The 13,511-nt window shown below is 53.3% G+C and overlaps 1 protein-coding gene across 2 annotated transcripts; it reads right to left on the minus strand.

Moving 5' to 3' along the window:
- Positions 1-1,150: 1,150 nt before the first annotated feature.
- Sncb (synuclein beta) lies at positions 1,151-8,483 on the minus strand. Of its 2 annotated transcripts, none has more exons than XM_036187516.1 (6): positions 8,203-8,483; positions 7,467-7,596; positions 4,812-4,853; positions 4,566-4,684; positions 2,134-2,223; positions 1,151-1,777 (listed from the first exon to the last, which is right to left on the minus strand). In XM_036187516.1, exons 2-6 carry the CDS (start codon positions 7,585-7,587, stop codon positions 1,745-1,747), a joined length of 405 nt encoding a protein of 134 aa, XP_036043409.1. In that variant the 5' UTR covers positions 7,588-7,596; positions 8,203-8,483; the 3' UTR covers positions 1,151-1,744. The 2 variants fall into 2 exon arrangements, with proteins under 2 accessions (XP_036043409.1, XP_036043410.1); XM_036187517.1 differs by lacking the exon at positions 8,203-8,483 and adding an exon at positions 7,817-7,892.
- Between the last annotated feature and the right edge of the window lie 5,028 nt (positions 8,484-13,511).

Genomic DNA, 13,511 nt, shown 5'->3' on the forward strand with positions numbered 1-13,511 from the left:
CACAACATGAACTGTATTAAAGAGTCACAGCATCAGGAAGCTAGCGGGTTCTCAGAAGTGTAACTGAGCCGCAAGGGGTTTCCAATCACCCTCACTCATCCAAGCCCACCAGTTTGTTTCACAGGGTCATCTGGTAGCGGCTTCCTGCTTCCAGACAGGAAGGCCCAGGTGACCGGAACACACTGGTCTCCCGCAAGGTTAATGGCCTCCCCAGACTTGCGGTCTCCTCTCCCTCCATCGACTCTCGGGAAAGGGAAAAGGGGCTGACTGAACACAGCAAGCTGCTTCCAGCTGTGAAGCTGGAGGCCAAGGCGAGGATAAGGAGGCTTCTCCGCAGTAAATCAGTCGTCTGCCAGGCGTATGCAGACAGGACCAGGTTTCTACTGCAAATGGGAACGCCGCACAGATGGGGCGGAGCCTCGAGCCAGGCACTCTATGCCAATGAAGGCTGCGTGGTTGCAGAGGCGGAGCCTCCAATGCGGGTCTTTTCGAGGTTCCCTTCTTACTGTGAGTCGGCGGGGGCCCCCTAGTGCCGATCCTGGTTTGCTCCAGGTTTCTGGTCGGGCTTCCCAGTTTCCTGCAGACCCTCTTCCACTCCAGCTGAAATCTCAAACTTTCAGTGGTGCTTCTGGGAGGGGAGAGTACCACCTGCTGGGCGCTATGCCCTCCCTGGGCCAATGATTCCAACGGTTTTGTTTGTTTGCGTTGGGCAGGTGTTTGTAGATGTGTATGAACAGGACTGGAGTGGGAAGGGTCTGCTAACGGTTAGCGACGTCTTTCCGCCGCGCAGCTGCAACCGCAACAGAGAGCGCAGGTCTGCACGTGCGCCCTGGCTTGCGCGTAGAGACTGGCGCGCGTGCACGCGTGTGCATGCGTATTCACGATTCCTTTCGCGCTCTTGGCCCTGCACCCTTTTCCTGCCAGGAGGTGGCGCCGGATGCTAACTTCCCGCCTCCCAGTAAACTTCAATCCCAGCGCGGGTGGAGGTGGAGGCCATCACCCTCCGGGTCGTGGGCCGACTTGGAGTAGGAGATGGATAAGCTGAGGTCTCAGATTGCCAGTGGTGTACCTGTGTTGAGTGTGCCAGAGCCCAAAGAGCGGAGGGGCGGCCCGGGGCTGGGAAGCCCCGCCCTGCCCAGGTGGCGCCAGCTACAGACAGATTGGCTTTATTCGTGGACACTCTGGGGGGCGGCTGGGCCGGCCCACCCGGAACACGCTCACACAGTGGGTGGGGGACTCTCCATGCCACAATCACAACACACGACGCCCACGCTCGGACCGAGCGGGCTGAGGGAGGGGGCATGGCACGGCCTGGCTCCTGGTTTGGGTTAAAAAAAAAAACATTTTAGGAGTCAAAGTGGGGCTGCCCGGGGGCCCCTCGGAGAACCTCTGTTGGGATGGGGAAGGAGCCATAGCTTTCCCATCTTGGTTTAAAAATACATAGAACATGCTACATCCGAGCAGACACTGGACCAGATGGAGGGTGAGGGGAACACTGGTGGGGCGGAGCTCCCAGCCCGGCCTCTGCCAGACTCCAGTCCACGCCTCAGGGATGAACGCGGGCAGGTAAGACAGACAGAAAGGCAGGGTAGACACTAACACAGGCCCGGAGGATGTGCCTCGGAGCCGAAGGAAGATCTCGTGTTTGGGGGAAAAGGTAGAGGACAGCCCTGGCTCTGGGGGTGAGGGATGCGGTGGGGACAGGGAAGGAGTTGTGCTGCTGGTGCCGGGCCCTCCTGGACCCTTACGCCTCTGGCTCATATTCCTGATATTCCTCCTGCATCAGAGGGAGAGGGTGGGATAGAGAAGAGCATAAAAAAGGAAGTGTTGGAGAGTGAGTGGTCAAATGCAGCCTGCCAGATCGCTCCCCATCAAGGAGGAACAATATCTGTCCTACCCCCTGGATGGGGAGAAATCTGGGGTTGAGTTCAGCTGAGAGTCCAAGGCAGTTGTGCCTGGAGCCTAGCATTAGGCACCATCTGCCATCTGTCCTGTCCTCCCGACTTCCACCTCCTGGAGCCTGAGTTATTGAAGACCCCCAGCCCAACTCTGTTATGCTGGGGACCTCCCACCCAGCTAGGGGTGACTTCAATCTTCAGGGATGCCCCTCCCCCAGCCCTGTTGCCCCCTCACCTGGGGTGTTTCCTCATAACTTTCCCCTTCAGGTTCCATCAGGGGTTCAATCAGTGGCTCCTCAGCGGCTTCTTGGGCCACCTCCTCTGGCTGTGAACAGAGAAGAGCAGGGCTGTGTGGGTGACTGGGCACTCCTTAAAATCCCACACTAGTACGCTATGGATTGCTTGGAAGAGTGAGGTAGACTAGCGCGGCTTGGCAGTGCAAGAGATGTTTAGGTAATTTGTTTATTTGAGGTTTTAAAAGTGAAAAGTGAGCTATAGGTGTGAGTGGTGAATTCCTACCCAATCATCAGGGAAAGCTAGGAGTGTGGAGAGAGAGCTGAGTGCTCTGTGCTGCTCAGCTCAGAACCTGGCAGCCTCTGCCTCTGTCACTGAGACTGAATAGATTGGGAGAGAGCAAATGGGTCTTCTGTTTAGGCACAAACTGCAGGACTGACTATAGGACCCAGGGGAGAACTCTGGAAGCTCCCCTCCCTGGCAGAAGAGAGCTGCAGGCTCAGGTATGGGGCTGGAGAGGGGCTCTTACCATTCATTCCCTCCACTGCCTTCCACCCATCCCTCCCTCCCCCAGGGCTGAGCTTGGCCTGATTTCTTCACTGTAGCTATTTTAAGATAAGCTGGAAGCAACAGCTCATGGTGTTGCTTGGATGTGTGAGCTAAGACTCTCCCCTCCCCCCTGCATCTGTTGCCCAGATGGGCACAGACCAATGAGCATGCATGTAGAGGTCTGCTAGGCACATGGCTGGCCACCTGCAAATGAGCACATATATGTAAACACATAACTTGAGGTGTATGCATGGCTGTAGAAGACCACAGTGGGCTGGCACATGCCTAGGACCCTGGTGCTGTGGTACTGAGAAGCTGGTGCTTCTAGTTGCCTTCCCCCACTGGTAGCTTCTGCTCCTTGGAGCATTGTCTACCTGCATCCCTTTGGGTACAAGGTTTTAAATCTCCTGTAAATGAGGATGGTGGCTCATACCTGTCTTTGTGGAGAAGACCAAAGAAATGAGAAATGTTATTTGCCCATGTTACCCAGCTATGACCAGAACCCAGGAAAGACATGGTTCAAGCCCCAGCTTGAGGCCTTCGGGGTATAGCTTCATGCTAGACCGTGTGTCTTTAGGCCTTGGCTCAATCTGCAGCAACCCCATCCCAAATAAATCCCAGCTTGAGCCCTTTGTTTGGAAGGGAATACAGCAGGACAGTGGAGTGGCTCTGGCATGTGGTCTAGCCACAGTGGAACATGAACCACTGGGGATGGAGAAGGCAAACAGTGGCAGGCTTAGCAGTGACACTGTAGGTTAGGAAGAGCAGACCGCAGAAGAGCATGTACTCCTCATGATGACATGCACACGGGATCAAAAAGCACCTGACCCGTTGCAGTGAGTCAGGAAGCAGGTGCCCTTGAAGGAGAGTAGGCAGGGCCTGCACTAAAGGGAGCTGAGTGAGTGCCTGGATGCAGGTGTTGGGGAGGCACTCTCTCCATGAACCAGGCATATTCCATGGCCTCCTGCAGGCCTGGCTAGGATAAGAGACCTTAGGCAGCAGGCCCTAAAGAGGCCAGAAGAGGACACTGGATCCTTTGGATCTAGAGTTACAGATGGCTATGAGCTACTCTGTGGATGCTGGGAACCTAACTCAGGTCCTCTGCAAGAGCAACAAGTGCTTTTAACTGCTGGGCCATCTCTCCAGTCCCAAAAGAAAGAGGCTGTCTGTTCCCTGCTGACCTGGTTTGCAGCATTCACTGTTTGCAGGCAAGGTTTTCTATCTCGGTAGCTCTCAAGGTGTGGTCTCTAGAACCGCAGCATTAAAGTTGCTTGTGTACTTTCAGCTCCTCACTTCTGCCTCAGGACCTTTGTATTTCCTGTTCAAAGCTGCTTGAATTACAGTTCCCGAATATCTTCTCAGGGCTGTCTCTCCTCGATCCTTTGGATGTCAGCTCAAATGGCACCTCCCCACAGAAGCTGTCCTGGCTCAACAAGTCCTGTCACAGTGTCCCCTTCTTCACTGCACATGCACACCCTGTCTGACACCATCATGCACACTGGCTGGCTCTGCACCGTGTGTGTTCTCTCACTACCTTGGTAGCATAAACGCAGGGGCCCACCCACTGTGGAAGCACTAAGTCTGCCCTGGTGCTGACGACATCCATTCGGTGAAAGGAAATGAATGAACCAGCCATGGCATGTGCAGACGTGTCCAGGAACACCTAGAATCATGCTGGTAAGTGAACTATGCACTGATAGCCCCTTCTGGGTCCCTTCTCAGGGAGCATCTATACACACCTCCCCTCGCTTCATTCTGAGCCGAGTGTAGCACAGACTTGTAGGAAAGGAGGCAAGCAAGCTTGCGCCCCAGGCTAGGGGAGTAGCCATGGACGATGGTAGGCACGTGTGCCCGGTATGCGTGATGTGTGGCGGGGCCACTTGCCTTCAGGTCTGTGGGGAACTCCTCCTTCTTCATCAGCCCTGTCGCTGCTGCGATGTTTCCAGCCCCGGAGAACACAGCTCCCCCCAGATGTGATGCCTGCTCCTTGGTTTTCTCCGCCACTGGAGCGGGAGTGGGAGAAGGGTTCAGTGCCAGGGGTCCCCACATAGTGCCCCAGGGGCAAGTCCACACAGAAGCCTCAGGAGTCCCCACACCCCTCACCCCACAGAGCGCTAGGGCTGCCGGTACCTGAGGCCACGCCTTGTACCACTCCCTCTTTGGTCTTGCTTCCTATGGGAAGAAAGAGGGGTGGATTTAAGGAGTCTGAGCACTGTGACCAGAGATTCCAGCCCAATGCAGGGGTCATGCGGTGAGCAGAGGACCCAGTTAGAAACTGGTCCCTTGAACTGCCTCCCTGGACCCTCACATTCCACAATTCTTAACCCCATGCTAATGATCCTACAAGTACTTCCTCAGGCCTCTGCCCCCCTGCCCCAACACCCACACCCTGGGTGGAGGCTGGCTGAGTACCAGCGCAAAGGTTCCCTGGTCTACCACTTGGGCTGTGTGTGTGTGTGTTAGTGTTAGTTCTTTCTTCATAGTTGGAAGGCAGAAGCTCTGTGAGGACCTTGCAGTCAGTTTGTAGCTGAGTGAGCACTCCAGGCCGACCTGAAGTCCTGCTCCCAGACACTGCATGAATGTGCAGCCCAACATGGGAGGCAGTGGTGCTGAGAGGAACGGAGCCATGCGTTTGGAAGACGCTCTCAGTGCCCCATGCACGAGTGCCTCATGAGTGTCTCCTCCTCCTTTGACTAAAGTGGAGAGTGTTGGGTGCAGGTGAGTCTAAAGGTGATGTTCGGATTGAAGAGGGCACTCGTGACACCAGCTGGGTCTTCGTCAGGATGGTAGAGCAGCACTGGCAGAGGCAAGAAGCTCTGGCCATAGGGTGTGTATCCTCCTGGGCCTGGGGAATCTGTCATGTGAAGACAGAGCCACCAGGCAAAGGCCGGTAAATCTAGGCTAAGGCCAATACAGAGAGGATGAGGCTAGGTTAGCTAGAGTCAAGGGTAAGGCCAGGCTGGGATAAAGTGTGCCCAACACCAAGGCCAGCCAGAACTTGGAGGCCAAGGGGACAGGAGTCACGTTGTGTGCTATTTGTTCACTCATCAGCAAATCATTTGCACACTTGATGTGCAAGGCCTGGGCCAGTCAGTGGCTCACTGTCAGGAAAGAATATTTAGACTTGAGGGACCGCAAGAGGTGGGGACACTGCCTGGACTTGAGAAGCGGGGAACACACGGATATTCTAAAAGGAGACAGGGAGGAGGAACTGAAAGCGTGGAACCAGGCAGGCAAAACACCACTTGAGTCCCAGGAGCATTGGGCATGGTGAAAAAATGATGCTGGGCAATGTAGGCTGCTGTGGGGCCATCATGCTAGACTGCAGGAGCAGAGGTCTTAACACAAAGGGTCCTGAGCTAGGAAGTGCCTGCCAAGGAAAAAAGGCGCCATGGCTTGGGGAGGCAGAGCCTATCAGCAGAGAGACAACACGGGTGCCAGGGGTTTACGAAGTGAAAGAGAGGAGGGGGGAGTAAAGAAGGGGGCAGAGCCTAGCTAGGCAGATGTGGGCTCAAGGCCGGGCTTAATTACCGCTGCCCTGGTCTCAGGTGGCAAGGCCTCCTGGCCTCCCTGCAATTTGCTCTGCCTCTGAAGGTTGGAGGGACCATTCTGCAATGGTCAGATCATGCCAGTCTCTCACTCACAGCCTCTAATAGTAATTACAAGGATGCTCCAGCCTGGCATACAAGGTCTTGTGAACTAGCTCTTGCCTACCAACCTGAGTTCATCCTTGACTCCTGCCCTCTGCTTTTCAGACCATTCTATGGTCCTTGTATCCCGCCTTCCTGCCTCCCCAGCTATTCAGGACTGATCCCACACGTCGTCACCTTTGCAGGTGGCTCCCCTTTAGCTCTCTTCCTCCAAATGATTCCTGCACTTGCTACTTGACATCAATCACACCCATCACTGGGATGCGTCGCCTCGCCACGAGGAACTCAGTTCTGTCCCTTTCATCGGCGCAGCTCAGCAGGCACACAGTGCTTGGCACACAGTATGTTTTTAATGAACACAATCCGAATTGGCTGTGACCTTGGGCAAACCATCCAGCACTTTCCTATCTTTTCTACAAGAGCACGCCCTGGCCCACCATGTGAGCTCCAAAACAAGTCGGCTAGCTTCCATTTCCAGCCTTTCCTCTTGTTATGCAAATAACCCTACAAAGTCCTTTCACACTGTGGGTGAGAGACCTTAACCTCCTGGCCTTTGTCCTGACACTGGTAGCCGAGAGGAGGATGAACTGGAGGGACAGCCTGGTAAACCTACAGGAGTGTGTGTGTGTGTGTGTGTGTGTGTGTGTGTGTGGTGATGGCTGGAGAGAGCTCCCCAATACCCAGGGAAGGTGGGGCTTCCCAGCTGGATTCAAACCCCAGCTTCAGGCTTTCCCAGCTGTGTGACCTTGGGCAGAGTGGTTAACAGAGGGCCCCAGTGTCCCTGATCTGCAGAAAAAGGGCCAGGAGCATTAGATGCTGTGGCATTTCCCAGCGCTTGGCCTCAAGTAAAGGTTCCCCATCAGGTCACTATTAATAGTGATGACAGGGTAAGAAAGGGGGAGCTTTGATGAGCTCACTACATTGGTCCTGGTCTTCGCTTTGAACACCACCTTCAATAGCTCCCACCCTGCTCCCACCTTCCTCTGGACAATTCCATGAGCCGGCTGTGTCCCCAGTGACCCCTACTGACCTCGCCCATCTGCTGACTCATATTCTCATGCCCAGACCCCTCAATCTCTCTGAGGACCCTTCTGGTGCCCCCAGAAGACACCCAACCCGGCAGCCCCTTGCCCACCGACATAGAGGACGCCCTCCTTGGTCTTCTCTGCTGCCTCAGTGACCCCCTGTTTGGTTTTCTCAGCTGCAGCCACAACGCCCTCCTTGGCCATGGACAGGCCCTTCATGAACACGTCCATCCTGGCGGCCTGGGGAGGGCAAACACAAAAGTGCCAGGCGCTAGCTCCACACCTTCACTCCAGCCCTCCCAGGGGACCTGGTGCCCCCTCCCTCCATCCCTGAGAATTGGCGCGCTTCTGGGCTCAGAGCCCCCTCCTACCCACTCCACTCCCCAGCTCTAGGCCTCAGGGCCATGTTGCGGTGAGTCCTAGCGTCCTTGAAACCCCGGGACGCGGGAGGGGCCACCACCTCGGTTATCCAGAGATCTGCAACCTGCAGGCCCGCAGAACCGGAAGCTGGGCTCGGCGCGAACACCCGGGCCTGTCTGTATACACGACAGTCACACGATCAGCATACAAACACACACCATGGACATGCTCACGTGCATATGCAGGACATGAGGCGTTCAGAAGCGCATGGACACTGACACACGGGCACAGATGCACGTCCGCACATCCACCTAGACTGTAGCAACCAGAGGGGACAGGCGCGCATCCTGCAGGGTACCTGCCCGCGCCTGCCCAGCGCTGCCCATCTCTGAGCCCACGTTTCTCCCCTGTGCAGTCTCCATTACCTTCCTCACCTCACCCTTAGTCCTTCTGGACCCCAGTTCGATCCCCTTCCCTGAGCCTCACCTGGGTTTCGGGGGCCGGGCTGGGGATGGAGCTGTGGTGGCGGCAGCGGCGAGCAGACGCCGGGGCTGGGCTATGCCGGGCAGGGTTAGGCTTGGGGCCAATGAGGTCCGGGTGTAGTCAGGCGCTTGGGTCACCGGCCCTGAGCAGGAAGCGCAGCAAAGCTTCGGCCTTAGGTGCGCTGCCACCGAGGATGCTACTCCCGCGCTCCAGCTCAGCTCCGGCTCCTGCTCAGGCGCTGCGGCAGCTCTGAGCTCAGCACCCCCCCTGGTGGCCGCGCCGCCCCTTCCGCCTGACTGACAGGGGGCGGGGAGGGTGACATCTCCCCAGAGCAGGCGAGCCTCCAGGGGAGGGCCTCTGACGTGCAGCCGGGGACCCTGGTGCTGGAGACTAGTAGCCTTTGGGGAGTGTGGGAGGGGGCTCTGCGGCGAGAGGAGTAGGGAAGACATGATGCGGTTGGCTTGGAGTTCAGATAGAGTCGAATCCTAGCTGAGTTTGTTAGAAACTGTGGGATCTTGAACTGCTTAGCTCTCCCTTTGAAATGCCGGTTCCCTCTTCTGTAGAACCTAGGAGAGAGTCAATGCCTCTAGGCAGAGCTTAGGTGTGTGGTCCAGGTTCGAGGGTGGAGACTGGGAAAGAAAACGGCGGTCCTGACCTCAGGGAGATGCTGTGTGTATATACGCTCTCATGCCCACGCAGAGATGAGAGGTAGGAAACAAAATCAATGTATCCACACTTAAAACAAGCAGGATTATTTCAGTGAAATGCTGATGTAAGAAACAGGGCTTGAGGCAGGGTCAGTGGACAGGGAAGGCCTCCGTTCAGCAGTGATCCAGGAGAATCAGCAAGGCGGACCAAGACAGGTAAGGGGAAGAGCTGCAGAGCCCGACCTGCAAGTGCAAAGGCCGGAGAGCAGAGGCCCCACCACGCCGAGGGCCAGTCAGAAGGCTGGCGACATGAGGGAACTGAAGAGAAGAGGCCAGAGACCTTTGAATACAGGCGGAGATTCCAGATGCACCACAGGACCTCCATCAGTTCTGTGTTAGAATTGTACCCATGTAGGTGTGCAGCCGAAGATGAAAAGGACCCTGCCACTTCAGGGAGTCCAGGAAAGAAGCAAAGAGGAGGTGGCACTTAATGTGGCTGAGATTTTCCCTTAGGAATGAGCTCGGAAGGGTGTTTTAGCTGTGGATATAACACAGGCAAAGGCAGTGGGGACAGAAGCAGGGTGTGTTGGAGAATGGTGAGGTAAGATGTGCCAGGAGCAGACAGCAGGGCATGGTCAAGAAGCGCGCATGGCCGTGGCAAGGCTGTAAGTTGGCAAAGGCTGTTTGGCGGCCAGTTTGGCAGCGTTTCTCAGCAGTATGAACGCACACTTCTTTTGGATCAACAGCTCCCTTTTCAGGAACTCACTCCTTGGATCCCTACTCATGTGTGTGCTCATGGACACGTGTGAAGGGAGGGTCATTGCATAACACAACTGACAATGTTCTAAAGTCCTCTTAGAGGTCTGGTTTCTTCCTTACAGCACATCCACCCAGTGGCACACTGTGATGTGGCAGGAGCCATGAGCCAGACCCCCATGTACCAACACACTAATGAAACAAGACATGGTGTTAATGAGAAGCAGGGTACAAAACTCATAGATGTTGAATAAGCTTATTCTGATATCACATACTTACATATTTAATAAGTTATGTGTAAGAACAGTTTTCTATATTTCAGCATGTATTTATTATATATAATTATTAGTATATATCAATATATAAGTATTGGTGAAATTATTAAGGCCACTCCACGTAGTTAAAAGGGAGGTTTAGTTTGTGGGGTAACTTACAAATGAAGGGATAGGTTGTAGGGTCTGGCAAAGGTATGGCGCTGTCCGGCGGTGTTCTCTGGAGAACTCTGCTCAGTCTACCTCCAGTGTCCAGGGTCCCAGAACCAAGAGAGCCCTCTCTTCTTGATCCTGGGTCTTCCGCTTCCTCCCTCAGCCCCGCCTTGTGGGCGCGACCACTACCGAAGCCTCAATGGGTGTTGGAACTTCCAGGCCAAAGCTGGGATGGCTACCCACTACATATAAGTATATATGTACATATTATATGTATTTATCACATACTATATGTATTAAATACAGACATGTTCCATACAAATACACATACAGTTGACCTTCCCTACAAAGGGTTCTGCATCCATAGTGTTAACCAACAACTGATCAAGAAGACCAGCTGGAGAGACGGCTCAGTGATTGAGTATATTGCTCTTCCAGAAGACCAGAGTTCAATTCCCAGCACCCACATAAGGCCACTCACCCTCATTTGTAATTCCAGCTTCAGGGAATCTTCTGGTCTCTACAGGCAGTGTGCTTCTGTGTGCAACTCACACATATATGCATAATAATTTTTTAATTAAATGTTAAATAAGAAGAAAATTTGTGAAAACAAATGTTATCTATGCTGAACATATACAGTTTTCTTGCCATTATATTTTAAGCAATAGTTACCTATCACTGCACTGTATCAGTCTTTGAAGTCCTCCAGGATGATAAGCCTGTGAAAGGTGGATTGAAGCCTGGATGCAGTGCCACACCATTGTACATGAGGTCTTGAGCATCCGCTGACTTTGGTGCCTGTAGAGGGCCCTGGAATCAATCTCTGATACCAAGGGTTGTTTGTGTATATTCATAGCCAGAGAAACATAGGACTCTGTGATGACAGCCACAAAACCACTAACTGAATTGCCCCTGGGAAGTGGGGGTACAAAGGGAGCAGGCTCAGGGACAGGGGCTTTTGTTTTGTGTGTGTGTGTGTGTGTGTGTGTGTGTGTGTGTGTGTGTGCGCGCGCGCACACGCGCGCGCGCTGTTTGATTATTTTCCCTAGCTTGGGAGACCTTGTCCAGAACTCTGGTGTCTGGAAAGCCCTTATAGCCTGCTCAGTAGTAGGTTCAGCATCACTCCAGGCTGCACGGTCACCTTCCCAGTGACGGAGCTGCCTGGTGTTTGGTCATAGGTGCCTTAGATGCTTACTTAGATGAGATGCATGATTTCTGTGGCCTGCACTCAGAATTCTGAATGTCAGTAAGATGAAGAGTAAGAAAGGGTGGGTCAAGAGGGAGAAGAGAGGAAGAAGATGGGAGACAGAGATGAGCAGTTTATACCTTATACTGCAGGAAACAGGAAGACGTGAAAAGATTTTGTTTATAGCTAGGCTGGATCAGACTTGTAGAGATTCACCTGCCTCTGCCTCATGAGTGCTGGGATTAAAGGGATGCACTACCATGCCAAACTGAAATTCTACTTTTTAAGTTAGTTTAAGGGTACAGTCCATCATGATGGGAAGGCATGGTGATGGGAGCTTGAGGTGGCCAGTCAGACTGTGTTCACAGCGAGGAGATGAATGTTGGTACTCAGCTCTCTTTTTTTTAATTCAGTCCATCAAATAGTGCTGCCTACATTTAAGGTATGTCTTTCTACCTCAATGAACCAAATCTAGAAACTTCCTCACAGACACGCATGGAGGTTTGTCTCCTAGGTCATTGCAGACTCTATTAGTTGATATTATTGCCCATAAAGATATCACTGGCTTCTCTTCCTTTACCCAGTGTGTCCTGGGTGTCCATCGGGTGCTAGGTATGGGAGCTTCAGCTGAGAACAAGATCAGTGGAGACCCTCCATCCTCGCATGCTAGAAGAGATCACAGCAAATGAACAGGGCTGCACATGGTACTGTGACTGTATTGTTCTTGTTCACATCAGTGGTGACAGCCACCTTGCTAAGTTTCATGTCCACTGCTCCCATCTCGGAGATTTTCCTAGAAGCCAAGCACTCTCCTACTGGAAGACTGCAGGCACTAAGAAAATTAAATTAACAGAATTGATAGTGTATTGGGGGTCCGAATACGTGTGTGTGTGTGTGTGTGTGTGTGTGTGTGTGTGTGTGTGTGTGTAGAAAAAGGCAGGACACTGTGGTGGCTGAGGAGTTTGCATCACACAGGGAGGCATGACTGATCAAGCCTGGGAAGCAATGGGATGGGGCTGCAATGGGGAAGTCTGGGCAGTAGAGAGACTGGCAGACTGTGGGCAGCCCAGCTGCAGGCCAGCATGGCTGGCACATAGCCAGAGAGCACCTACTAGAAGAGGGAAACCGGAAGGTGCTGGGACCACTGTGGTGGACGCAGGAGACAGGAGCTTGTTTTCTCTTCTCTTCCTATGTCCTTTTCTCCTCCCCCTGTTTTGAGATGGGATCTTGCTATAGCCCATGCTTTCTTGAATCCAGTAATCCTCCCTCCTAGCTGTCCCAAATTCTGGGCTCACGGTTCTTACTGTTATGTTGATCTTGGCTTTCCTTTTATAATTGTGTTGGGAGAACATGGCTCTTGAGCATAGGTGACAGCTGAGGTCTGGCTCAGAGTCACCAGTAGACACGCAAGGCTTCAGCCTACAGACGGTTGGATATGGACTTTAGGTCAGGCTCAGAGATATCACCGTTTATGTGACACTGGTGCCCAGGCCTGGGGGAGACTGTGAAGGGATAAACGGAGATCAGCATGGAAAGGGTGCCTAAGGAATCTTCCAGAGCAAAGAGAGGTTTGAGGCTGTGCTTTCCAGAGAGTCTACACAGCAGTTATCACAGAAGAACTGTTACACTGTGGTGTAGGGCACAGTTCTGTTGGCAAGACATGGCCATTGCCATCTCAAAATCAGAGCAGTACTCAGAAGGCCCTCACAGCCTGGGCCTCCTAACATTTCCTCATATAAGGGCAGGTGGGCAGGTCATCAGACATAGCCACTCTCTCCCCACCATGTCCCCTGCTGCAGGTGGTCTCGTCGTCTCTGGAGTCCTATGGTAATAGTAGGTGGAAGGTGGATGGGGAGGGGTGTCACCCATGCTAGAGTAGGACTCTTCCGTAATGTGGCTGTTTGGGAGCTAGCTGATAAAGCCGTTAGTTCATGAGCTGGGTTGGGCGGAATTGTTTCTTCGGTGTGTCATTGGTGCTCTGTCTGTCAGGCTCTATTTGGGATGAACGAGTGTGTATTCTATTTGTTGAATTAATAGTTCAATGAGTGGTTCTCAGTGCTAAGAATGATATAAAAAGAGGGGTGAGTTTAAGAGTACCTGGGGACAGCAAACCTCTTTAGATAGGGTGGGCAGGAAGTGACATTTGAACCCAGCTCTGAAGGACAAAGAGAGAAAATCAATTATCTAAAGAGGTTGGGAGTTGGAGGTGTAAGTCAGTGGATAGAGGGCTGGCTTGGCATACATGGGGTCCTGAGGTTTGTTTCCAGCACCTTATAAACTAGGGGTACACACCCAACA

This window comes from Onychomys torridus, chromosome 5, assembly GCF_903995425.1.
Source record: "Onychomys torridus chromosome 5, mOncTor1.1, whole genome shotgun sequence".
NCBI classification, from domain to species: Eukaryota; Metazoa; Chordata; class Mammalia; order Rodentia; family Cricetidae; genus Onychomys; species Onychomys torridus.

Excerpts from the sequence above, each read along its gene's own strand:
- Sncb (XM_036187516.1), bottom strand. The coding sequence starts at position 7,587 with ATGGACGTGTTCATGAAGGGCCTGTCCATGGCCAAGGAGGGCGTTGTG. Across the intron at positions 4,854-7,466 it reads GGAGGGCGTCCTCTATGTCG|GAAGCAAGACCAAAGAGGGA; the intron begins GTGGGCAAGGGG and ends TTCTTCCCATAG. Across the intron at positions 4,685-4,811 it reads GGTACAAGGCGTGGCCTCAG|TGGCGGAGAAAACCAAGGAG; the intron begins GTACCGGCAGCC and ends CTCCCGCTCCAG.